At 37.1% G+C, this 26453-nt stretch overlaps 1 protein-coding gene across 6 annotated transcripts in view; it reads right to left on the bottom strand.

Annotated features, from left to right (window-relative positions):
* Nucleotides 1–26453, bottom strand: part of ITSN1 (intersectin 1) — a 141501-nt gene that overhangs the window by 85845 nt on the left and 29203 nt on the right. For 5 of the 6 annotated variants that reach the window (XM_030471446.1, XM_030471462.1, XM_030471452.1 and 2 more), the window contains exons 2-11: nucleotides 23308–23367; nucleotides 19448–19540; nucleotides 17289–17352; nucleotides 9505–9665; nucleotides 7883–8062; nucleotides 7150–7243; nucleotides 4364–4464; nucleotides 3656–3719; nucleotides 1490–1627; nucleotides 430–545 (exon numbers count right to left, since the gene is read on the bottom strand). In XM_030471446.1, the coding sequence (XP_030327306.1) occupies nucleotides 430–545; nucleotides 1490–1627; nucleotides 3656–3719; nucleotides 4364–4464; nucleotides 7150–7243; nucleotides 7883–8062; nucleotides 9505–9665; nucleotides 17289–17352; nucleotides 19448–19540; nucleotides 23308–23335 (1039 nt within the window). In that variant the 5' untranslated portion in view covers nucleotides 23336–23367. Of the gene's footprint in view, nucleotides 1–429; nucleotides 546–1489; nucleotides 1628–3655; nucleotides 3720–4363; nucleotides 4465–6936; nucleotides 7108–7149; nucleotides 7244–7882; nucleotides 8063–9504; nucleotides 9666–17288; nucleotides 17353–19447; nucleotides 19541–23307; nucleotides 23368–26453 lie in introns of those variants that run through there. The other variant, XM_030471472.1, reaches the window with a different exon arrangement.

Below are 26453 nucleotides of genomic sequence, written 5' to 3'. Positions count from 1 at the left end.
GAGCTGCTAAGGCTTGTATCAAAAACCATATTGTTACACAGACTTCAATGAAACAGGCCTCTGTATGCATACTGTGATCTTTAAAAGAGTACATAAGGAAAACTATACCCCACTTAAGTCAGAATGTGGAAGTAGTAAAAAGTTTTCATTGCAAAACTGTAAGAGGCAAAGTGCTGCCTCTGTTTAGAGTGCATGAAATTACCAACCCAAATGTTACTCATATCTCCATTGTCACTAACGCAAAGGATCATGCAATAGTAAGGAATTAGCTGGACTGAGCAATGTCGTGATTATGCCTCTGACATGTCACACACTGATCTCAAAAAAAACCCATTTCTTAATAAGCCTTTTTAACTCCACAGCATATAACCTGATGATAATATCTCTCTGATCAGAGCACGCAATGTATCTCTATTTTTGCTTGCTCACCTGGTAATTTCTTTTCCAGTTGCTGCTGTTCATCTTCTAATGCTGTTTCTTCTGGTAACCTTTGGTCTGCAGACACTGAACTTCCAGCAGATATGCCACTACCAGAGCGTACTCTTCTGTCAATAAAGTGATAATTCCAAGTTGCTTAAAAGAACCTATGCCTGCCAAATTTATTTATAATTTAATGTTGAAATAATAAATTAAATGCCATGATGAAATGTGTAATGATATTTTATGTTCTCTCAGCGTTGCCTAAAGGATTTTACTCAGCCATTGCCATTAAGATAACAGTACCCTCCAGAGTCTCAACAGCACAAACCAGTGACCCGAAAAACCCAGTTCAAAGCTCACAGAACCATGCAACTTCCAGATGTGTTCAAACCTGTCCCCAAGATCTTTTACTGGTGACCAGTCTGAAGCTGGGGAAATGTCAATCTCAACTACAACAAAAGTTACAAAGACAGAGGAACAGCTCAATATAGTCAAGCTAAAAACAAGATCCCACATGGAATAAACAACAAAGTTCTAATCTTCAGGAGGATACTTAAAGAACATGAAGCTACCATTGTATGCAAACATTTCATTGCTGTCACTGTCTTCCCACCCATTTCTCCACGAAAAAGTGAGATGGAGAAACGGAAGTAATGACTCATCACTACTATTCACATACATTACTGTGTCAAAAGACGTCTGATTTGCTATAGTGTAAATTCATATCATGTTTTGAATTCCAATACACACTATTTGCTCTAAAGAAATATAGGCTTGAACTATAACACTTCACATTTATATGGCCAGACTAAGTTTTGGAAGGTATGCTAGCATAAAACATTGACCAAAACTGTATTCTTACAAGGAATTCTTGCTACTTCCAGCATCCAGTCCTGGTACAAAACCAAAAAGCCAGACAAGCATTTCCCAAGAAGGCACTCTGTGCCATAGATGCAGTACAAAAAGGAGAGGGATTACTTTTCAATCTCTTGTACTTCATAGTCACAAGACAGCTTTCCCAAATGAAATAAAAATTTAGGAGTGAGATTCCAGAATTATAACGCATTACCTAAAAGAAGGTGGAATATACTCTGGAGGCAGTACAGGTGGCAGCGGCTGACCAGACATAGCTACATCAATTAAGTGCATAGCCAGAATAAACTCTTCAGCAGTAAGTTTTCCATCTTGATCAATATCGGAAAGATTCCTTTTTAAAGGGAAGGTACAAAGTAAGTAAATTCTTAAACGTTAAAAAGCGCTGTTAAAAAGCACAGTATTCAGTTTCAAATTAATTTAATTTTTCACTATTTTTTTTATACTACTTTGTTTCTTCAAGACAAATAAAAAGCAAAATCCAAATGCTTCACTATTTCCCACGTATCTCACATGTCTGCCTTGAAACTATCCTTACAGCCATGGCTTCTGCTTTGCTTGCTCTTTGAGTGCTGCCTGTACCAGATACTATATAAGTAACATTAATCAAGGGAGTTTTCTTGAACACCTTGTGAACATCCACTACACGGTATCATTTAGAAAAGAATCAGCTCAGGTGATTGGTAGAACTTCTTGGTTTGGTCTCCTTCTTCCCTGGAGGCTCCTATCTCACATTCCAGAGCACGCGTTTGCATTAAAATCAAAGCCATTAACATTCTAGTCCTGACAAGCACAAAAACGTTTTAGCATTATGCACTTACTAAAAATTATGAAGTAACATCTCTGGAAGGCCTAAAACCAGTGCTCCATTGACGCATAAAATGCTTTTACTCATGGTAAGGTGGTATTGGACAAAATTTAACAGCCTAAACATCAGCTTTGTTTCTCTACTGTCCTGCACTCTAATCATGCAGAAAAATGGCTGATGATACTGTGAAAATCACAGATAAGCAACTGATACATTCTTTTGATGTCTCAAGGTACAGGACTTTGTTACAGGATTTAAATTTGGAAGACAATCATAGGCTCATTTGACCCATGCTTGTGTTAATGAACTCCTCAGGCTGGGGCAAAAGAACAAGTCAATAGAATAAAAATCTAGCAGGCAAAGATATAATTGATCAGCTATCCAAACAGTCTGGATCCACATCTTTGTACCAGAAATATCAAAACAGCTGCTACAAGAGTAGCTGACAGGCTGTATACTGTGCTTCACTTTGCGTGTCTACGAGTCAGTGAACCCAATCCCAATACAGACTGACAAATCTTGCCCCAGCGAACAGCAACAGGGGTTCCACTACCAGAGAGCAAGCACCACAAAAGGGAGCTATTCACTGGACAGCAAAAGCCGTAGAATCAATTCCTTATCTCAGTAGACTTGACAGTTTTGAATGTCAAAAAAGAGTTATGTTTAGAACTCCTGCACTACACTGACATCATTCCCCTGCCCACACAGCCTGCTTAAACACTGGCAACAAGCACAGTATTTTTCGGTTAATCATCTGCTGGATGATTGGGTTGATATTTTTTTTCCTTATAGTAGCTTTGTTAGGAAAGTGAAGGAGAGAGTGCATTTTAAGATGTAACACAAACATCTGTGCTTAGCAAAGAAAGCAAGCGCAAATGAATTGCCACGTTAAAGAGATAACACAGTTGACACACTCAAGCAGAAGTCAGATGGGTTAGTGAGTTGACAATGGTTTTCAAGCAAAGACATATAAAGTATGGCAGTTGATTAGAAATAACATTCCATGTAACAGTAAGAACATACTAAACTTCAACAAACAAGAAGTTGAAAGGAAAACAAGCAGCTGAGACAAATCTTTTAAAATCCATTATTTTAAATGTAACTCCAGTCCCTTGGAAATAAGCCCTTAGAAACTCATCTAAAAGGCAGAGAAGTCCCCAAAACAGTAGGGTTCTGGATTAAGCTTCCTTTTGCACTACCTGCACAAATGTGTAAGTTTCACTGGTGCTGTATTACATATGGCCAGGGATGTGGAAGATATAGGAGGCTCAACATCTGGTCTGCCTAAAAACCCCATAACTGAAACCCAACTTACAAAACATCTATGTGTATAGTGTAAAAGATGCTATTTTTTAATTTTATTGAGTAATATCAGTGCAGGTTTTGTTTTATAAAGTGTCATTTAACCAAAAGCAGTACATAAAGTTATACATTAAAAGAGCAACATGTAACGATTTATCAGTGGAGGGAGACTGAAAAGCGAGAAAAAGCCCACAGTATACAGTATAGAGGTTCAAGTACTGTTTCCAGTTTGATGGAAATTGATAGATTTACCATATTGTAGCCAGCTGAGCCTGTGGTAAACTTGACTGCATAAGAATAGTTCTTGCTTGTGGACCTAACAAAGTGAAACAAGGATTAACAAACAAATAAGCAACTTTCTCCTTTTCTTGCATTACCAAGTAGCTAATGCACAAGCAGAGCTTAATTCTGAATAGGTAACACTGAAGAGATGTTATCAGCGTGAACTAGGCTCCCCTCCAAAGGAAAAAACTAAAAAAAGCCCCATAACCCTTCCCCTCTCAACAACAGATTAAAAAAAGAAAAACAGAAAAAAAGAAAAAAAAAAAAGCAAGCTATGAAAGTCGAAGAGATGCTCCCAGAAGTAGTAAAACTAAGCCAGTGTATCATTCCAGTTACTTTCTGAAACTCGACAGGCACCCTCACCAGTGGATGAACTGAAAGTGGAAATGGCTGTACAAGTTTTCACATAACCCACTGTTCCCTTTCCATGCATCGTTTCCCAGCGTCAACTTACTTTGCAGAAATTAAAGGAAAGAAAGTGATAAAATGATCCCAGCTAGAATGAATATTTGTTTCTAAACAAGATCATTAAGCAGTTGGGAGATTCAAAGAGGAAAATATTGATGGCAACAACAGAGAGAGATGACAGTCTTTTACCATGTGAACAGCATTCTAACTGCTATTATAATTGGCTTTTTACAGATCGAAGAAAGGAAACAACAGAAACTGCTTCAATACCTGTTAAGTGTCCACTCATCGTTTTATCATGGCTATTGAACAGCTGTCTGTACTTCAGTCTTGATGACTGAGGTACAGCCCACTCTGCCACAGGAGGCACACTAGAATTAGAAAAAGGATAAGAAGAAGGGGAAAGATAATTTTAAATCTAATCACATGAAGCTAACAGGTACAACATCATAACATGCTGCACAGAGATCAAGTTTTATGCTCAACATGGTTCTTTTCACAAATCTTCCCTTCTATTCCTGAAACCACAACAGGTTTGATTTCTTGTTTGAAAACATTTATCATAATTCAGTGTCTTAGAAGATGTTTTTTTGTAAAGTTGAATGACAGGCCTAAGAGTTTTGCTTTTTTCTTTACTAGCAGAGAATTAAGTAACCTAAACAGCCCACAGTGAAAAGCCTTTACATAAAGATACAATAGGAAATGCCTGTCCACAGTCAGCAGAAAGTAATACCTCATTTTATCCTGTCTTTAACTGGTTGTGTTAGCCAAATAATTTATAAACTGATTAAGGAAAACAAACATAAAATATACTGAAAATATTTAAAAAGTGTGAAAAAGCCATATTTGAAAGCAATCAATGTTCTCATAATGGAGCTCAACTGACAAACATAATATTCCCAATTCTAATTCATTCACATAATAGGTTGTGTTGAGTGCTGTTATTTGTAGCTATGATTTCCCATGTTTGAAGGCTGACAAGTCTCCATACTGAAAAACAATGAGCATAGTCTGTCTTTAGGCACATTCAAACTTTTTTCAACCTTAACAAAAAAGGACAAAGACACACACACACACACATACACAAAAGCAGCCAGATTAAATAAGCATTTGTAACAGCACCAAATTACGCTTTAAAAAAAAAGAACCAAACCCAGCAGATCTCTTTTCCTGGTTCCACTGAGCAGATAGCACAGAAAGATCTTTCAAAGTTGAGCTAAGAAGGATTATATGAACACTCTACTAATTGACCTCATATCCTATTCTCACATGACAACACCTGAAACAGCTAATACCTCTATTTCCATTTTCTATTTCCAAACTATTGTGCTTTAATAATCCTCCGTCATAGGAACAAAGCAAAAACAAGTTGCATCTTAAATAATGAAAACAAGAATTGAAACTTAAAAGAAAAAAGCTGACTATTTCCATTTTATCCATGTGAATTCCTCCCTAACAAGTTTTGCTAAATTTGGAGTTTCCACACATTAAGTCTGCTTTAGTCTTTACCTATATTTGTACCTTGATCTGTGAAGTAAGGTTACTACACATTAAGTAATGAAACTCTCCTTCACGTATACTCGAATGGTAGTTTTGGAGGAAAAATGGCTGGAGGACAAAACAGTTGATTCCTGTATGCCAAACACCATGCATGCCAAGAATTCACTACTGGCAACTTGGCAGACCAAATTATAAAAGCACCACAAATGAAATTTTGAATTTCACCCTTCTCAAAATTCAAAATAATTCTCAGTTATGAAAAAAAACCCAAACAAACAAAAAACTCCTTCGACTTTACATTGCAATTTAATGGGCTTAGCTTTTCTTCCTCCCTTTCCATAAACTCTATAAATCAATTACTTTGCTGTCTGTCTTCTCCAAAATAAAACTTGTAGACACACACCAGTGAATAATTCAGCATTAGCAGCAGTCTGAGAAGGAATTGCTGGCAGATGTTTCAGTTACTGAAGTAACAGCAGTGGAGCTGAGGAAGCTCCAGTCTCAGCCCAAACAGAGTTAGAGAACCACGCAATTTCACCTCAGAAAAGAAATCATCTCACCTGAGGCTCAGGCCTCTGTTGGCAACAAAAGTGACCAGCAAGATTCAGATATAGTTAACCCCAAAACTATAACAGCGCTCCTATGGAATATCTAGAAGCCATTTCATCTGAAGTTTCTTGAACTCCATTCATTATAAATACTAAGTGTTGTTATAGACAAAGCAAATAACTTCTTGTATCTCTGGAAATTATATCAGAGCATCACTACGTTCCTAATACTACTAGATTTCAAAGAGAAAACAAATTGTTTGTTTTGAAAGATTTTTAATCCTGTTTGCCAATAATCAGTAGTGTCACTTATCTAATACCAGGGCACAAGAAAAATAAAAATAATTAAATAACATCCCAAGCCATTTTCTCCTTGCAAAAAAATCTGTTGTATAGACCTGTAAGAAACTTGAATTTATAAACACTTTGGGAAATAACTCTCTTACCCTCTCTAAGGAAGTCTGATTTTGTTGGATACATTTCATTTTGCCTAACCATACCTTTTCTTAGGCCTTGAAATAATCTAAAAGCCTTTTAGGTGATTTTTCATGCAGAACTTGAAGAATACACAAGAAACATTCATGTGGAGTGCACTTAAAATATGAGAACTATTAAATATATTGCTTTTAAAAATCAACCTACAGTTGCTAATTTTAAAGAATATTGCTTGTTATGTTTTCACACTAACAGGAGGAGGGCCTATGCAGTATTACACAATGCAGATTATGTTTACAGAAGCACATGCTTTTCTAAAAATTAAGTTTCCAAGAGTTTGCAAATAGTGTCAACACATACTGTAATAGTTAATTATTGTATTTCGATGATTCATTACTCATGGAGCATTCCTTGTAAAACCACAGCATCCTGTGAAATCCTGAAGTAGTATCTCAGCAGGAATTGATTTCTGCAAGTAAATATTATTTCAGAAAACAACTTTGCGAAAGGGAAGTCATTCTTCTAACTCTGAGGAACCAGATACACGCACACACTCACTCCCTACCAACTCACCTAGCCACATCAAACGATTGTGCCTTCTGCAGTTTTGCATTTAGCTGTGATCCTGGACCAGATCTAGTAAAGGAAGAACTCTTTGGCAATGTGGCTGTAAATAACAGAATACATATATTTATTATATTACCATTTTAAACTGTAGAATTTCAATGTTGTTCATTTAGTTCCTAACATCAAACACAAGCATTATGGTTCTTTTGATGGTATCCCTTTTAAAAATACTAAGATGAACTAACAACGCCTAACAAAATAGGTGAAAACACACTTCCCTCAATGTTTTTACTTTCACAGTTTTATGCAAACACTATTGATATCAAATTAGATTGGGATTAATCTAATTAGATTGTGTTAGAAGTCATATGAAGTCCAGTATTTTAGAGTAATCCCAACGAATAGCAGTACTTCAGTGGTTATAAATAGATAGTAGAGTACCATTTTCCAGTTTGCTGTCAAGCTAGATTTATCACACCGCTCTTGTAACAGGGTTAATATTTTGCTCAATATGACTGACTGTTACAGTATGGTATGTCCATGTTTCTTCTTTTAACTTTTATACAAGTTTGCTACCAATTACGTTGGGCCAAACCAAAGTACAGTCCTTACCCAAAGTTACTCTTTAAAGTATGTCAGAATGGCTAATTCCATGTCTACTGTTCTCTGGATCCAAAGAAAATGGTAAAATAATTTGTTAACAGCAAGAGAGTAAACAAAGTCTCAGTATGTAGCATACCAGGATGAGCAAAAGCAGGCAGAGGCTGTATAACAGCAGGAGCTCCATTAGCCAAGGGAGGTACTGCTGCTGCAGGAACAGAAGATACTAATGGTGGAGACATTCCTACTACTGGAATAGATGCCATTGGCACTGGGGCAACAGATGTAAGAGATGGCATGCTGGCAATGCCCCCAATACCTAGGGGCAAGAAAAAGAGATATTTTTTCTAATCTAGAAACTCTTAATATGATACAACAATTTAACTGTAGCCTGCAACCCAGCAGTAAAAGCAGAATTAAAGAGCAAACTGAAATGGAAACTTCCACACAACCCTTGAAAGAACTCTTACAGTTCAGTGCACCATTAGCATGGCAGGGGAACATAAAACAATGCAGAGGAACAACATACCACTTTATAATGTATGCATATAAGATCACATTGGATGCAACACTGACCAAAAAAGTCTATTAGCATTTGCTGAAGAAAAGAATTGTTTGCCTTGAACTAAATGAAGAGCAGCACTGTAAACTTTCAGTGAGTAATGAACCCAAAGCCTACATTTAGCCACAGCTGAAAAGAAAAAGATTCAGGATAACTGCTTGCAGCCTATTGTCAAGATGAAACAGTGCAAAGCTAATAGGGTAAAGCACAGTAATGAGGTATTTAAGGTGTATGCACAGTTGCATGGATAACAGGGAGGTTAAGGAGTTCCAGTCATACCAATAGGAAGAATAAGGGTGTGTGCAAACAGCTGAGATCAAGTCTACAGTGACTGAAAATGAAAATCACACATTTTGCTGGTTTTCTTGTTTGACTTTATTATGCCTTTTCTCACTTAAGCCAGTATTTGCTCTCTTCAATTTCACTGATTCCTTACAGTCAGAAATAAAACTGTTTGTAAAACTTGTGGAAGCGACAACCAATCAAACAACACGGTTGCACACACTTTATCAAATGCACTGTTCTTTTTTCTTAAGGACAGCAGTTATTCTCAGGCCCCAATCAACTTGAGTCACAGCGACAAAACAGAAAGGTAAAGAACTGCTCCCTACAGAATACAGCAGAACATCAAGGTGTCAAACATGAAATTCAGCTTCATTTAGTTACTTTCCTCTCATCATCCCATTTTCCCTACTTTTTACCTTGAAATGATGGTGACTTTGGCAGTGCTTAACTATGAGAACTAAATCAGCAGCTGTTCTGCTAATCACAGTGCAGTGCTGTTTGTAAAATAACAGCAGAGAGATGCATTACTACCATGACTTGTAAAAAGTCAAAAAAACATAGCTAATCTTGCCAAAACTGGAGATCCCTTGATGATAGCAGTTTAAATAAAAACTCTATCACTTCAGAACGTACTAGCTCTCTTATCTGATGCATCTTTTTTCCCCAGAAACCCTTTTGTTTGGAACACGCAGAGAGCTGTGTAAGAAGACCTGAAGCAAACAGGACCTCAATTTATGCTATTCAGTATGGTTGGGTGATAAAAGCTCAATGAGATAGGTTTTTCTTGAGCATGCGCAGGCATGTGGCAGCATTTGGCTTTGAGTCCATATACTTTTAGAAACTGCACAACAACAATCAAATTCAACTTAAGTTGCTACAATACAAGCTAACAAGGAGGAAAACAAAGAGCTTACCAAATCCTGGTGCACTAGGCAGAGCAATAGGTGGCTGCTTCATGACAGGAGGCAATGCAGATGGGAGTTGATAACCTTGTAGTTTTAATTTTATAAGTTTCATAGCTATTGAAAACTCCAACTGATCCATCCTCCCATCATTGTTCATGTCAGCTAGAGCCCTACAAAATACATGATTTTCACACTTAGATTCTTACATTATGGACTTCAGGAACTGACCTAAGGCTATGCACACACAGGCATGTATGTTTCAGACTAATTAACTTCCATTAAAAATATTTATGGAAGGCTAAAAGTGATCATGAATCAGGACACTGTTTAAACTGAGAGCTTCTTGGCATGATTAATGAATATTGTTTAATTCACTTTTCAATTCTTAGAGGAATTACAGTGGAGCACGTAGAGAACAAGGATTAATGTAGTTCTACAAAAACTTTGCAAAATCACACAAATGAAACTACATGGTACTGCAAACAGCACCACAGAGAATCACATTATTTAATCTGCAAAGCGTAGCACTTTAGCTACACTTAAAATGTTCTTTAATTCTGTGCATTTTACTAAACAGTTGTTACATCTGCAAGTGTACAAATGTTTTCAGTTAAACAATAGTACTCAAGATAAAACATTGAGCCTAGACCTTGAATAGGCTTTCATGTAAAGCAGTCTGACTTAAAACAGTCTTCTTTTTGTTTCTTCATTTGATGGTTAAGAAAACCATGCTCAGCAGGGAATAGGGTTGGGCAGTTGGGGGGAGAGAAGCAGGAAGAAGAATGTTAGTTGCTGCAGTTGCAAACCAAAAAAACAGTAAATGCACATTAATAATGTAGTTATAAACTTAGTTTAAAACATTATGCTTATTTCTTTGCATTCATTTGGAGAATTAAGTGCACATTGCAGTATTAGAATAATACATATTTTAAAGTTCATGAGTACATTTACATGTCGTGGACATGACAACACAAAGGACCCTCGAAGTCTAAACTAGAGCTCTATGTCTGACCAAATCCCTGTCAAGGAAAGCTTTCAAGCAAGTATGTGAAAAGTTATCAAAAAAGTACTGCAATAAATTGACAGTTATTTATAATTGATACTTAAATAAGTAGACAGCCAGGTAAATGCAATGGCAAAGCATTCACAAAAATGAAATCCCTCCCACCTCAGCCAAAAAAACCCCCTAGGAAAACTCAACGAAGAGGCAGATCCCAGCAGGGGTTGCCACAGGCCAACCATACATCTTACGAGTTTCCCCTGGTTTAGATCACCAATAGCATTTCCCCCAAAATGGAGACATTCCAACCCTTCCCAGTACTTTTAAGACAGTATTTTCGGCAGTGCAAACTATCTTAATCCACCAATTTTGATGTCACAAGGCTAAATAATACTACTGACAAGCTGGCAGCAGTATCTAAAGAAGAAAGTCTGGTGAAGGAAACTGTAGACTCTGAGGCTTACAGTTAGAAAGAAAAGTACGCATTGCACCACTCCCTGAAAGATGATGAATTACTACATATATTTCATTGAAGAACAAATTTTGGATGTAAGAACTTCTAGATGTTATTCGCTAAAGCTTCCTATCACAGGGAAGTTTAACTTACACGAAAAATCTGTCTGCTCTTTTATAACTTTAAACCTTCCTCTAATACCACCAAGCCTTTGGGAGCCTAAATTTAGTCTAAACTGGGACTATCCTGAGACCCACACAGCACAATCTGATTCAGATTCAAATTTCAGTCATGATCACTTAGTATGCAGTTCATCTGACAATTAATCAATAAAAATGATCCTACTGTAGCAGCCAGACTTGATATATGGTAGTCTAACCAGCAGAAGGAAAAAGGAAGGCCAGCATGGCAAACCTGGACCAAGAGAAGTATCAATTTGGAATGCGCATCTCCTCTTCCTTGCAGGACACCACTGTTCTCAAGTCTCAGCTTCTGATTACTCTTCCATGAAGAGCAAGCAACACACTAGTGCTTCCTGATGCACTAAGTTAAAGCGGAAGATGCAATGCTTTTGTCTTCACGCAACTTGCAGAAACAAGTGGGAGAACCCCAATGAAAGTAGAAAAGCCTCCCTCCTATGAGTGTTAACAGCAGGAATAGACTGTAATAGCTGTTAATGATAAACGTATGTTATAAAATGAGAGTATAGTCACTTCTAGAAAATAGTTAGGAACACAAAGTAGGCTTCTCACATTTTGTTACTGAAGTTATCCATATTCCGTTAATTCTGAAGTACAATGGCTTTCTCTGGACATAAAAATACTCCAGAGTTCATTAGCTTCCATCTTATTCTTCTGTCCAGTGGGGTGTACATACCACAAGCCACTATATATAAACCTGCAAAAAGACTGCATGTATGCAGTATATAGTGCTTTTACTCTTATACAATGAAATGGGTCTAAACCTCAAAAAAACGTTTATTACCTTTCTAAAATTTTCTCTACAACCGAAATGTTTGTATCAACTCAAAATTCCTGTAAAAAGTCCAAAGTAATTTTTAAGGATTTCATAGCTTACTTATGACAATTAAGAATATCCGCTCTGTTTATTTTTCAACTATAGTATGGAAGTGTCCCACAACATGCTGTAGAATTTTTGTTGCCCAAAATTACTTCTTAGGCTTACAAGGAATAATATTACTCAGTACATTTTCATTTTCTTCTTCATACACCTTTTACTTTTTACAATCACAACAGTTCATGTAACATTTATTAGTCACCACCTATTAACAGCAATGTTAGAAGTCTCACTTAGGAGGAAAAAAAACATGCTGCAGGTCTTACAAACCCAAAACATTCAAGAGGCAAAAGGTATTTGGAATGTTAGAATGTCAGAAACTTAATGGCTAAATGCATATTCTGAAGTACTCTCATTTGTGGGGTTTGCACTAGAAAGTAAACTGACATACAGTGAATGAATACTGAGGGTAAGAAAGCCTCATTAGAAAATTAAGACTCTGAAGAACACTGAAATCCAGGAGCAGATTATTCGATTCATTTAACTGATGCTTACAAACACACAGCACACCTTTTTGAAGGCAATCAAAGAAAATTAGACAATATTTAACAAGGAAAATGCATGGTGTTTTTAATGGAAGTTCAGTTCAACACTTGCTTATCCATTCTTCTGTCAGATGCCCAGTGGAAATGGGTAGTGAAAAATGGGCTTGTATAGCTAGCAAGTTGAAGATGTGCACAGGAACAAAGCTAGAGAAATTGATCCTGATAAACCTATTCTAGCAGATCTTGGACTGCACTCCAAGAAGTCAGTGGTCTTCCCAAAGACAGCTTGTTCCTCAACATACAGAGAAGTCAGTGAGCTCCATAGTGACCAAGTGGCACCAAGAGCTCAAATAAATAGTCACAAAGTTCCCTACATCTTTGCTTTTAAGCAAAATAATTACACAAGTTGTATTTATAATAGTCTTATTTGTTCAACCTAAGAGGCTTCTACACCCGGAAATACTCTGACTTACAAAATTTAAGCCTTTCTATTACTAAAGCACAGGCCATGAAAATCCAGTAAGAGTAAATAGCGTAGTGTAGGCAACCTTGATTCTCCAGGCACTATTTACAGAGTGTACTGCTAGAATACAGTAAGTCTTTGCATTCTACATGAGAAAATATTGATTGTCCAGTAATAAGAAACTTTGATGTGCACCAGTCTCATTGCTTTAATTGAACTCCTATTCACATAATCATCAGTAGCTTTTAATTTTACATCTGCCCACCTGTTCAACTCATTTACATCAATGGCTTTGTTATTTAAATTAACAGCACAAATTCCAGTGAGAAAAATTCTGTACACAGTGCAGAATTTATACACGTTCTTACAGCATGCTAACAAAAATCAGCTTGTGTCTCACAAAATCTTTAGTGCAAGAATAAGACAAATTTTCATTTCTAATTACTGAACCTAGTATCATGCTGTTAGATTACAGTGCTATTTTTGAATAAACATCACCTTAAATGCAGTGAGTGGCTGACAGTACACACTACCTGCTCTGCTTCTAATGAAATTTGGAAGAATATAATGTCCTTAAATTTCTTTCATTTAAGGTGTGGCTGGAACCAGTGCAGAGCAGTAAGTGGATTAAACCTTGACTAAATATTTATGATATTTTATACAACAGGCCTGTGATTATAACAGGGGTTTTCTAATGAGAATAGCTGCAGTGGGCTTCATCACAATGCTAGGTTTCAGGTGTTGACAAAACTGTTCCCCTGAAGATCTCCTCCTCCTTTATCTCCTCCTCTCTGCAGAATGCATTCTGCATTTACGAGGCACAGAAACTATGCATGTACAGGGTTTTTTTTTCCATCAAATATGATTATGACCAGCCTACAAAACATTTACCTCCATGAAAATAGCACAGTGTTAAAACAAGGAAATCTCCCTGCAGTTCAAAAAAATATGGATTTATTTAGCTTTATATTCCCATATTAGATTATACAATCACATGTTGCATTATAAAATGCGGACATAATTAGTGAGGAAAAATTATGTCTTTAGCATCAGTCATTTAATCAATGCACGTGTAGTAAGACTTACAACTCGTATAACCTTACACCTCATGTAAGTGTGGGAGTACAACCTTTTACTCCCATACTTGGACAAAAATTTAAGAAGGTTTGAGAAGCATATGTCAGAAATAAGTAAGTCAACCAACAGCTTTAGTCTGTCCTGAAAAAATAAGTTAATTCTAAATGCATGAAAAACAGATGGCATTGATTATTTTAGTTCTCATTTAATTCCAGAGAAACAGGCTACATAGAAGTTGCTTTTTGAGGCCACCATTCATAACAGTTTTAGAAGAAAGCCAGATTATTGCCTACTTAAAAACAGTTATCTTCCAAGCCACTACAGTCTCAATTCAAAGCCTACTTAGAGTCTGCTTAATAGATTACCAGCTTGGCAGACTCCAAAGCTTGTAAAAGGTAGAACAGTAAATATGTTGTCATGACAGACCTTAATAATTCCAGTAATTTGCACCACTGAGGTCCTGAAGACTTCTTTTTTCTTAAATGAATGATGAATAGAAGGGACACAGGAATGATCAGTGCTAAAAATCATGGAGCTGCTATTTTTAAGGATCATGAATTCTGGGGAAGCTTTGATTAATAGCAAAAAGAAATTACAAGATATACTCCTTAAAGTGTCATCTTCTAAAACAATTACACCAACAGCAGAAAATTCTCAAGCAGCTGTTGAGGCAGGAGACATTTAACTGGTACTTCAGCTACCTTGCTAGCATTTCCTGAAGTTCCAGTGAAAATAACTTTTCATGATACAAAAAAGGCAATTCAATTTTAATTAAAATTAAAGACAGTGAAATAATCTCACTCATGAGATAATACATTTGGACACTCATAGAGATAGAGGGTTTGCTTTTACTGCGGAGAGGTCTGAAAGCAGGATGGCCAATCACTCATTAGGCCAATCCCCCCTGCAGTTCCTTTCCCAGTTGCGTTTTTCTATACAAGAACTTTCATAGCCAACAAAACAGATGAAACTTTTATTAACTTAAGCTTGTCTACATACAGCTGTAGGTAATCCTTCATGAAACAAATGCTAGGCTCTTATGTGGCAGGCAGATTAATACTAGCAACTGCATTCAAAATAACTAGACTCATTAAGAATAGGAAAACACTTCTAAAACACAACATACACACACTTCCATATTTCTAGGATCAGAAAATTAATTTGAAGAGTTTCACAAGTTGCTCTCAGATTAACAAGTTTCCTGCCTTAAAGACTGTTGTACCTCCCGTTCTCTCCCACTAGTAATCATATTCTATCTTTAAAAAAAATAAAAAAATAAAAAAATGCATCTAGTCAAGAAATCAAGAATTCAGATAGAAAAGAAGTTTTATGCAGCTCATCTCTCTCCGAGATATTGGGATCATTACTCCAGAACTTCCCCCTCTATTAAAATACTCATGGATCTATGTCAACATTAATAGAGATTTAGAGAGACAACATCAGAGTATTGCTATTAATCCACAAAGCAAGTGTGACCCTTGGAGATCTTACCCCTGGCAGCTAAGACAAACAATGATTCACATTTTTCAATGCAGTCTTGAGCATACTGTGACATCCTTTGCAGCCTGCAAAGGACTTCGTGCCACTAAACAGTCTAACTTCTATTGTTTCTGTGCGACAGCAGTAATCTGTGGTAGGTTACAAACATTCACTGATAGATCAAAAGAGTTAAATCGTCCAAGTTGTGGGAATAAAACAGCAGAGGTCCCTTTTTTTTTACTTTCTATTTTTTACTTTTTATGTTTAAGAGGTCTTACTACCACTATGCAACTGTTCTCCTACTTGGTTATTCTAATTACAACTGGGAATATACACAAGTGATCTAAATTTTTACTTAAATATTTTACTTCTCTTACTTCAAAGATGATTGAAAAAGGGAAAGCGACAGTGAGAAAGGCACATCTACATGCTTCTTTATTATTTATAAAGGCAGCATGAATAAGTTTGAGTTCAGCGTTACTTAAAAAAATGTGCAAGTTCAGATCTTGTCTCTATGACAACTACGGAACTAGTGGAATGATTCTCTCCCTCTCAAGAGGCTGAAAAACTGAATAATACAGAGAGGAAGAGATTTTTAGTCAGACTATTTACAATTGTTCAGTTTTGTTAACACCTATTTAAAGCTAATGCCTGTGCAACATTTTTGGAGAAAGAATGCCTTGTTTAAGACAAGGCTTTTTTCCTTGTTTAATTAAAAGGCAAGAGAAGTTCTGAAGCGACATTTGAACTTTCACTGCACCTAAGGCAAATAAGATAACCAGACCAGGTTTTATATTTGTAAGATAAAGATCATTTGAAAAGAAAATAAGCTATTTATTTAAAAGCCATGTAAAACCTGCCATGTAGACCCCATATTTCCAAAGCAATTGTTTTTCTTGCAAGAAAATAATTCTCTTCTCTCTCCAGTCAGAGCAACATTCTGCCTTTAAAAGTCTTTACTACAATAAAACGTTTTTATAAGTGCAATAAACTACTCTTTCAAACACTTAACAATAGAGGAAAAGTTAACAGATTTGGCAAAAGCTATCCATCCTTCTGCTGCTTCTTTCAAATCTAGAATTTGACCACTACTATTTCACTCTGTCTAGCACCAAAGTCTTAGTAGTAATATAATTAATATAAATTATGAATAATCTATGCAAGTTAGCATGTCCATGTCTGGCAGGGTCATATGATTTGGAGCAGAAACAATTACAATCCTGCATGAAGAAACTTGCAGATTGTACAAATGTACGTGATGTGTAATATATAGCAATGGAGATTCTGATCCGTCTAAACTCACCAAAGAATAGCAAAAATTTCAAGCTTTCAAGCTGTACCTCCAACTACAATGGAAATAGCCTATGCCAGTCTTAATTTTTGTAACAAATTTTGCAAGGTTTGTATAAGCTCTCCCAGTAGAAGATTTTTAATACTACTTACTGTGCTTAGCAACTGTATTAGTATGGTTTTAATAAAGTTGAAAGCATTTAGTAATTTGAAATAAGAGTTGCAAATCGCCAACTTCAAAAATGCCATTTGCAGAAGGATGCCTGCCTCCAATAACTGAGCTAGTAACTAAAAAACATAGCTGAAACATATACAAAACATTTTCTTGTAGACTTTTGGAAAGCACACTGAACTAAATTGGTGATTTTAAACACCAGGCTGTGAAATACAGTTACTGTCCTAGTCTGTAGCAGTAAACTTCATGCTATGACACAACTGCAATTCTCCCATCCCCTCCCATATACTCACCATATCTGTGCTAATACTGGTTGAGGTAACCCAGATTGAAAAAAAAAGTTTCTAGCTTGATCACCTATAAAATAAATAGGACATCATTTCAGAAAATGCTAAAAATACCTGCAAGAGGAAAGAGGAAATAATGAGTCAAAAATACCTAAACCAGAAGCAACAGTAGAACCATAAATACTTAATACTACACGTACATAACAGAGTATAAGATTTAAAGTTCTGTTGTCACTTGCAAACCTACCAGATTATTTCCAACAAGCACGTACTGTTTAAGCCTGCAACAGTCAGCACCACATGAAGTCAACTGGGTATAAACATCTAGGGAAATGGGAAGCTCATGGTTCACAGTCCCTAATCTATGTTTATGGTTCTCTTTGCAGGAATCCTATGCCTTGTGAGAACAAGGACATTTTTCATTCCAGGAAAGTATGTATCAATATAAACTCCATCTTAGATTTCTTTGGAAGTATAACGCCAGTCAGCTAGCACAAACTAAATAAAGCGGTCTTCACCTTGATGTGAACCTGATAAGCCACTATTAAAGCAAGCAATGGTGTATTTCCAAGTCATTTTCCAACTATCAATTAAAGGTAAGGATAGCAAAACAATTACAGAAGGATTAGGCATTTGGAAATAATGTGGTCTGTAAAGGAAAGTTATAAACAGAACAGAAATAGCACTAAATATCCAAGGAGGTCAATAAAACAAGTATTCTTTTGTACCATATCTGTCATGTAACATGAGCAGAAACAATCAAATTGGAAGCATGTTTGACTCTGATGAGGCTCTGCTAAGAATCTAATTCCAATTTCACACTCTGGGAATCTACTTGATGGATCAGACAGCAAGAAAGGAAAAACACTTCTATATCTTTCACTACAATTGAGCACCAGAGTTTAGATAGCTTGAAAGAAAAATAAATGCAACAAAACAAACTAACAAAAAGTAGGCATCCTATTGCTTTTAAAACCAAAACGAATTAGTGGTGTTCAATAAAAGTTTAGTAGTATCAGTATAATTCCTTTACTTGCAGCTTTGTTCCCCACAACTTCAACTGATTTTTGCAATTCAGATTTTTTAAAGAGGTCATTCATGCTGATTTCACTTGTTTAAACAATCAGTTTCTGAAACAGATTTCAGTAAAATTGATACACCCTTATTTAAAGAGTTCTTAATCTATTAGTGTGTTAGCATGGTGGGTTGACCCCAGGCAGAAACTAAGCACCCAGTCACTCACTCACACTTCCCTCCCCCCAGCAGGATGGGGAAGAGAACAGGGAGAGCAAAAGTAAGAAAATTCAGAAAACTAGTTGGTTGCAATAAAGACAGTTTCATAAGTGAAAGAGTAAAAAAAGCAAACCAAGACATGATGCAAAGGTAACCACTCACCACCTCTCTCAAGCTCAGCCTCTGAGCAATGGCTACCTTGGTAGACAACAGCCTCCCTGCTCAGTTTTTGCTGATCACGGTGGTATGGCATAACCCTTCAGTCAGTTGAGATCAGCTGTCCCTGCTCTGTCTCCTTTGCGATTCCTTGCCCAACCCCACCCTACTCATTGAATGCAGAGTGCGAAATTGTGGAAGCCTTGAGGCTTTGCAAGCACTGTTCAGCTATAGCCAAAACATCCAAAACACAGCACCATACAGGCTGCTGTGAGGGGAGTTAACTCCATCTCAGGCAGACTCAGCACAGTGAGCTAATTCACTTGAGCACATTAAAAGCACTATAAATATCACCAGGCATCAGGGTGATTCCACATCCTAAATTCTAACTCTACAGTTCTTAAGTATCAGCTGGTTCTAAACAATAGAACTGCTTTATAGAGCAGTTATAGAGTTATAAATAATTATAAATCATTTTAATTCTACTTACAGAAAAATCAACTGGCATAAACCAGGTATATAGCTGGTAAGTGTCACAAAAACACCAGAAAATATCAGAAAAGATGGGGTTGATGTGGCAGAGCATCAGAAAAATTGGATACACATTTTTCATTTAGGCAACATTTTCATTTATACAATTTTTCATTTTAACAGCAAGATCTGCCCAATTTTATAAATTCGTATGCCCAAATGTCTCCCAGGCAACTCTGTACGCATTTAGGCTCATTAGTTAAGATTTAATTAAATGAAATTAGAAGTAAATTCTATTTCATTACCAGTGATAAATCCAGATGTTGGTTTCAGACTGTGGAACTGTTGATCATGTTTAGCTCTCTCCTCCACAGTAATAGCCCAGATATCCAGGTTGCCTAGTTCAAAAGAAATGGAGAAATAAATTTTAGAAACATTATCTAAAAACTACACTATTTGTATTTATGAGTGTAATTATATCATACTGGACCTCTGAAAACAACATACACACAGAAGCCATTCATCCAAAGTCTATAGTTGAAAGCTCCATGAATCCGTAAATAGCCAGTTAGGACTTATGAACTTACCAGAACTATGTGTTACCAAATGAAGATGACTGCTGAGCACTGATTCATTTACCTGGCTCATTCAAAAATTTAAGTTACAACCAGGCTACTTAAAATGCAAACTTACAAATGGGCTATTAAAAGACAACATCAGCATACCAGAGGATATAATGCAGATAGTTTGTAACACTAGATATTTAGGGGGTGGGAGATCATTTGCCTCTCAGAGCATACACAGCTGAAATGCAACTTCTTTTAACTGAAAAGATACCTCAAATAATCAGTTGTGTACTATGTGATTTTGTACTATTGTAAGAGAAGAACTCTCCTTACTTGTCTAGGAAAAGTGTGATTCAACCAGATAGTAAATATTTCTCATGGTCATCAAAAGCACAGGAAAGCATGCTCCTCATTCTTCTGAGAATGAGAAATCTGAGTAAGAATATGTTACACAGACCAGATTCTTCACGCCACGCTCATAAATTGGAGGTGAATAATTAGCTTACATTAAGATGTACTACCTTTTTCCAGTGCCACGCTTCCACAATGCTTTCTCCATTTTTGCAACAGTTCCTCTCCTCTCTCTCCTCTTGCAGACTTTTTCACTTTTACCCTCCAGATTATTTGTACTCAGAGCAAACACATCTCAACTTCCACGGGAGACCTCCAGGCCTACAATGAACTCTCTAACGCTGCAGTTCAGGTTTCTCTCAACAGTTTCTAACAAGTACAAATCCTGGTTTCAACATCTGTACAAGTACATTGCACCAGTGTATCTTCCTGTAACTCCTACACTATAGGAATGTAGTGATATGAAAGCATCCAGCTAAAGGAATCACTGTTTTATTGAAGTAATATTAAAAGATAAAATGTAGACTTGCAGAAAAATACAGAGGAGATCCAGCATTCACTCTGTCTCAGCACTAAATTCTTAGAGATTAAATTTCAGGTATTAAGGTCCACAAACATTTACAGCAAGTATTTCAAACTGCTTGCAGAATATGAGTAAGATAATATAATAAGTAGTATAATTGCTTGCAGAACCAGACTCAGCAGTTATGAAGAACATGAGAATTCCCTGTCTTCTGAATTACTGCTATTCAAAATCTACTTTCATGTGGCAAAACGTACTTTGGAAAGAAAAGGAAATGGACAAGAAGAAAAATATTCCTTTAAATAGTAGATTTCACTAATGAAAGAAAAACTATATCCTTGGTAAAAAATTATTATCTCAGTTTCAGGTAACCTTTGCATTTCTAGAAGCAGAAAGGTTAATAATATCTAATTCAATGAAAGGATGTTTTAAGATTAGTCCAAAACTCCAACAATGTTAGTAATTAAGCTCACAGAAGCACTGTAAACATGGCTGTGTTCCCTGTGGGGATGGAACAGGACTCTTCTTTAGATATGAACATCCTAAACCACAATAGTTCAGGTAAGCAATTGTCTCCCCTATCTTCTCATGAACTCTTGACAGGAGGAAAGGAACAGTGTTGATTAAGACTTCATGACCAATATGCAGACTAGGCCAACTAGGAGCAGATGAACATTTCTCCCTGTATTGGAAACATGACTGCTCCTGCCTGAGATCCTAAGGCTGGATGTGGCAGCTTACACAACAAGGGAGAATTTCTTGAATATAAAGTGACGAGACAAAAAAACAACCAACCAAACCAACATGAAATTTGCAATGATTTACTGACTTGCCCTCTCTCAATTTGAGGTATGCATGACTCCAGTACCAAAAAAGCTGCCCGAAAAACAACCAACCCTCCGCCCCCAAACAACAAAAAACCCCAAACCCAGCTATTCCTATCCTTCTGCAAAGAAGGCAGTAAAATCCAGAACTAAAAACTCTTATGGCATGAGGTAACTAAAAATGTATTCTATTAACTATTTATCAACAAATTCTATTGATTTGTTCTCTGGTGTCCCTGTAACTGGAACAAATGCACAATTGTCAGTATTTACTCTTCCAGATGGAGATTTGGTTGGTATTGAAACAGTAGATCTCCTTCGGGATATCTACTGTGGGCTACGAACACCAAAAGAGCCAATGTTAAACCAAAGAAGCCTAGAAGCTTCTCTTCAGCCAAAAAAGTATGAATGGCATCTCTGGCATTGCTCTATTTCCATCTTTTGTTATTCGAGGAAACAATAAGACCTATGGGAGGGCATGAAGCAGGATCTTACCCAACACTAAGCCATCACTCATGGTTTCAGATCCTGGATGCCAATACAGAGGTTGTGGGGCTTTTTGATACATTTGGGTACAAAGAAGGCAGCCACCAAACCACAAGATTGACTCATAAGCAAGCTATTCTCGATGCAACAGCAAGCCTCTAACCATCTTTTCTTTTACGTGGCTTAGCAATCCTCTCATCTGCAAAAGGGAAGCAGTGGGCTCTCATATGAAATGGGCACTTTCTTCTTCCGGACAAATCAACATAAGGTCAGGCATAGCACATTTTTCCCAACAGTTATAAAAATCCGACCACGATTTTTTTTTCATTAGTCATCCTTAAAAGTAGCCATGTTCTAGAATATAAATGAGTCACCCCAATTTAAATATTGGGTGCTGTGCTCTTTCCATACACAAGCTAACTTGAAAGAATATTTAAAAAGAAAGGAAGTGAATTAAAACCAAAAAATATCACTACTGGTATTCACAAGCAGAGGGATACCAGATGCTGCGCATTTGGCGTGAGAGCTCTCCCAGGATGGAGACTGCATAAATCTTCTCTCCATCCTGTTTAGTGACTACAGGTAACAGAAAATGTTGCATTCTCTAAAGGATGATAAATTTCCCCATAAAAATCAGAATTTTCTTTACACCATTTGTTTCCTCTCACAACATTCTTGGACTTTTGCTGTCATTCTCCTAAGAGGAGGTATGATGCTACTTAGTAGGCTTGGTTCAAGTATGAATATCATAACAAACTTCCCTCACACCGCACCACAAATTAAAGCTACTCCAGAAACTACATTAGCCCCATGCTTATTTCAGCTTCGTCTTTGTAGAGCAGTCAGATGCACTACCAGGGCCCTTCCTGGATTTTTCAGAAGACTAAAGTTTGAGATGCTCTACCTTCCCCTGTTATAAATGGAGAGCTAAAAAAACCACAGCACCTTTGTTCTTATCTAAACATGGGTTATGGGACAATAAGGACATTTGAAGTGATAGTATCCATAGACATCCACAGTACTTTTTAGCAATTAAAAAGTTCAGGAATCCTCAAAGGAAAAGCATTTCCGTTTCTTAGTCACAACTAGTGCAGAATGAGGCTATGTCCTACTGCCAGTGGCTGAGTGGCCTGGATCTATCTGCCCTACAGTTAAAAACTGTAGGACTGAAATGGATCAATGCACAAAAAGGGATACAGCACAGCTTTTCTGTTTGACTCTTCTGAGATGTCTCTACAAAATTTTATGTGCGTTCTCTAACGGGTCTGCAAAAACATCACAAATCAGATAAACTATCATCTCAGAAAGATTCCCCAAACAGGAACACTTCCATAGAGAACATATTCAGAAAGAAGCAGATTTATGCAGAGTTTTTGTATATCAGAATAGTTCAGAATACACTGTAAACAACTTACCCCCAAAAGGTGTTGGAAACTGAGCCATGGTTCTGTAAGTTTTAGCTTGTTAAGAGACGCCTGAAAAACCAAAACAGATAATCAATTACAGTATCCTCCATTTTCAATATACTTTCTGTACCACCATGTAATTAATTAATACAGCAAAAATAAAGGCAACGAAGTAGGAGCATATAAATACTATTTGCAAGAACTGTCACAAGAGAACTGGTGGTGTTCTGTTACAAGAGAACTGGTAGTACTTTTTTTGTACCACCCTATGTATCCACGAATGTGTCTTCATACTAGCAAACAGCTATATTTCAGTTCTGTTCCCAGAATGTCCTCAAAAACAATCTTCATTTACAAATAATTAGTGGTATAATAAAGAACAGAGTTAAGTCAGCCACAACAGACAAGATCTCAGCGACACTGCTCAAGGCTATGTTATTTTACCGGGTGTTAGAGATCTGCTCCTACTTAAGAGCAAAATTGGCTCTATTTCCAACTGTTGAAAACATACAACATTGTCAGCGATCTGCTTTTTATTCCTGACAGAAAAATTCACGAAATGCACTGTCTTGCTTGGAGTTCCTTTGTTTTAAACAGAGTACACTAAAAACCAAAACTAGATTTCAAGACTGCTTTACCCCAAACTAGCCCACAAATTTAGTAAGTACCTCCCAATGAACAAAGTGCTAAAGGTGACATGGCAAGCAAAAATGCATTACTTGGTGGGAGATATTCTTAACACTGCTTGCTTTTCAAATGAAAGCAATCTACACAGTCTAGAAATTTAATCTTTAAAGAAAAAAGGAAAAACATTTTTCTTACTCCACACAAAGACTGACATGAACTGCCTGAGCCAAGAGGACAATAGCTAGCAACAGAGCCACAAAACAATACAAAAGCAGCCTCTTGTCCTACTAGATTCCACTCATGTTTTCCAGGCAACAGGAGAAAAGCAAAAGGAAACAGAATCAGAAGGAGAATAATTTAGACTGCTAGAACAGCAGCAGAAATTTATCAATATCACTAAGAAAAGGCATTAACTTGCATCAACAATTTCCTTTTGTCTGAATTTCTTGTTCGCTCCCCTCCCCAACCCCCTTTTCACACTTCCCACATACACTTCTGGCTTCCAACTTAGGAACCTACTATATATACACTCCACAGATGTCACTGCAGAAAAACCCGCAGCACTTTTGTAAGCCAGTCTCCCCATCAGTTGTAATTGAGGGAACTATGAAAAGTACTGATTTTTTTTCCTCATAATTTGGCAGAGCAACCAAGCGTGGTACATGACTCAGAAACCTTCTTCCAAATGCCAGGTAACACAGCCGATGCTAATTCCATGCACAGCAAGCATTATCTCAAAAGTTTAAAACCACATGCAAACTGATACAGTGTTTTCAGAATAAGCTATCTTAGTAGTTTGGCTCTTTCAAAAGCACTTCTCAAGTGCTAGATGATCAGCACTTTAATCTCAGCTTATGTTTTCTTACTGTACTGTTAAAGGCAATGCCTCTATTATGTTTCTATTTTTTATACCTGCAAGGAAACCCTAAGGAAAGAGAAAAAAGAAGAAAAAAAAGAATAAAAGGAGAGTTTCACTGGACTTCCACACATGTACCGTTGAATCTTACAGCACAGGCAGTTTTCACACTTGAGTGTTAAAAAGATAACAGGAGAGAGACTGGCAGAGCACAGATTCTCTTCTTACTTTGATTTCCCAGAATTTGAAGAAGGACAGGAAAAGCACTCAAGGCAGCCACAGGAGGACTTGAAAAGGAGAACTAGAAGATGGGTTGGGGAGGGGATAGGGGTGGGTGGTGTTTGGTTGGGGGGGGGGGTGTCAAGCTAAAAAAACTTAAATATTGCAAATACTGGAATAGAAGAGTGAATAAAAGGATTAAAAGTGTTCAGCCACTTAAAGGATGATACTCCTCCATAGATTACTACTACTCCAAAGAAATTGGTAGTTTATTCCTTCTTTACCTTGAACACATCAGAAAGAGTTGAGCGAGTAGGAATTCTCAAGACTAGCCCTGTGCTGGATGCCAAAGCAAGCATAAAACCACTCTAAAGAGCTTCTGGAGAGAAAGAAAGGAGCGGGGGGGGGGGGGGGGGGGGGAGACAGGGAGGATGTAGCAGAAAGCAGATTAAATAGTGATAGGTAAAATGTAGAAAAGGAGAAGAGGGCTATGTTTAAACTTGAAAGACTGAAAAAGAAAATTAAATAAACTGCAGACAGACACCCAACAGGAAGCAAACAGAGGGAAAGATCAACATACTCCAGGAAGAGAGTAATTAAGTTTGCTGTTTATTGCCAATATCACACCCAATTTCCACAAACCAGAGGTTTCATTTTACATGCCCGAGGTGACAGCAGAGGCTTTAACTCTGCAGGAATCAAACTTCGCAACTGTGAACAGTTGATTCCAACAGCTCAGGGTTTCTTATCTATGAAAATTAAGGTTAAAAGAGATCAGGAATTTCAAAGCATTCCAATATTGAGTTCATAGTTTTTTGTTTAAGTATCAAAGAGCTGGACAACCTGCCCTGTGAGGAAAGCCTGAAGGAGCTAGGTCTTTTCTCCCTGGAGGAGGCTCAAGGGGTACCTCATTAATGTGTTCCAGTACTTACAGAGTGGCTACAAACAGGACAGAGGCTCTCAAGACACGGGCAATGGCTACATTGGTAATGCAAATACAAGCACATTCAATTTGCAACGTTATTTTGAAATAGTAACAAGTTGTTCTAGATCTGCATTCCTTGTACCCTAATCTCTACTGGTTCCACAAGAGTGTTACTCCTCTGACTTCCTTGTTCCTGCTGACACCCCCAACGAGAGAACACATGGTGGGACAAAGCAAAAATTATGTAGGAACCAACTGACCAGAAAGCTCACAGAAAAACAGAATAGGCAAAACTGACCTTAGTGCCATTCCTTTCAGCAAAGCAATTTCTCTCTAACCACTGATACTCCTATTTGCAGGAATTTAGGTATCTCAGCAATCTTTTCAACTCTAACAAATTCATTTGACATTGACAAATGAGTTCAGAAATTATTCAAGCAGGAAGAAGGAGAGACAATAAGAGGAAGGCCAGGTTGGACAGAGCCTTGAGCCACATGGTTTAGGGCAAGGTGTCCCTGCCCATGGCAG

Source organism: Strigops habroptila, chromosome 2 (assembly GCF_004027225.2).
Source record: "Strigops habroptila isolate Jane chromosome 2, bStrHab1.2.pri, whole genome shotgun sequence".
NCBI lineage: Eukaryota > Metazoa > Chordata > Aves > Psittaciformes > Psittacidae > Strigops > Strigops habroptila.
This window is presented reverse-complemented; position numbering and strand designations above follow the sequence as displayed.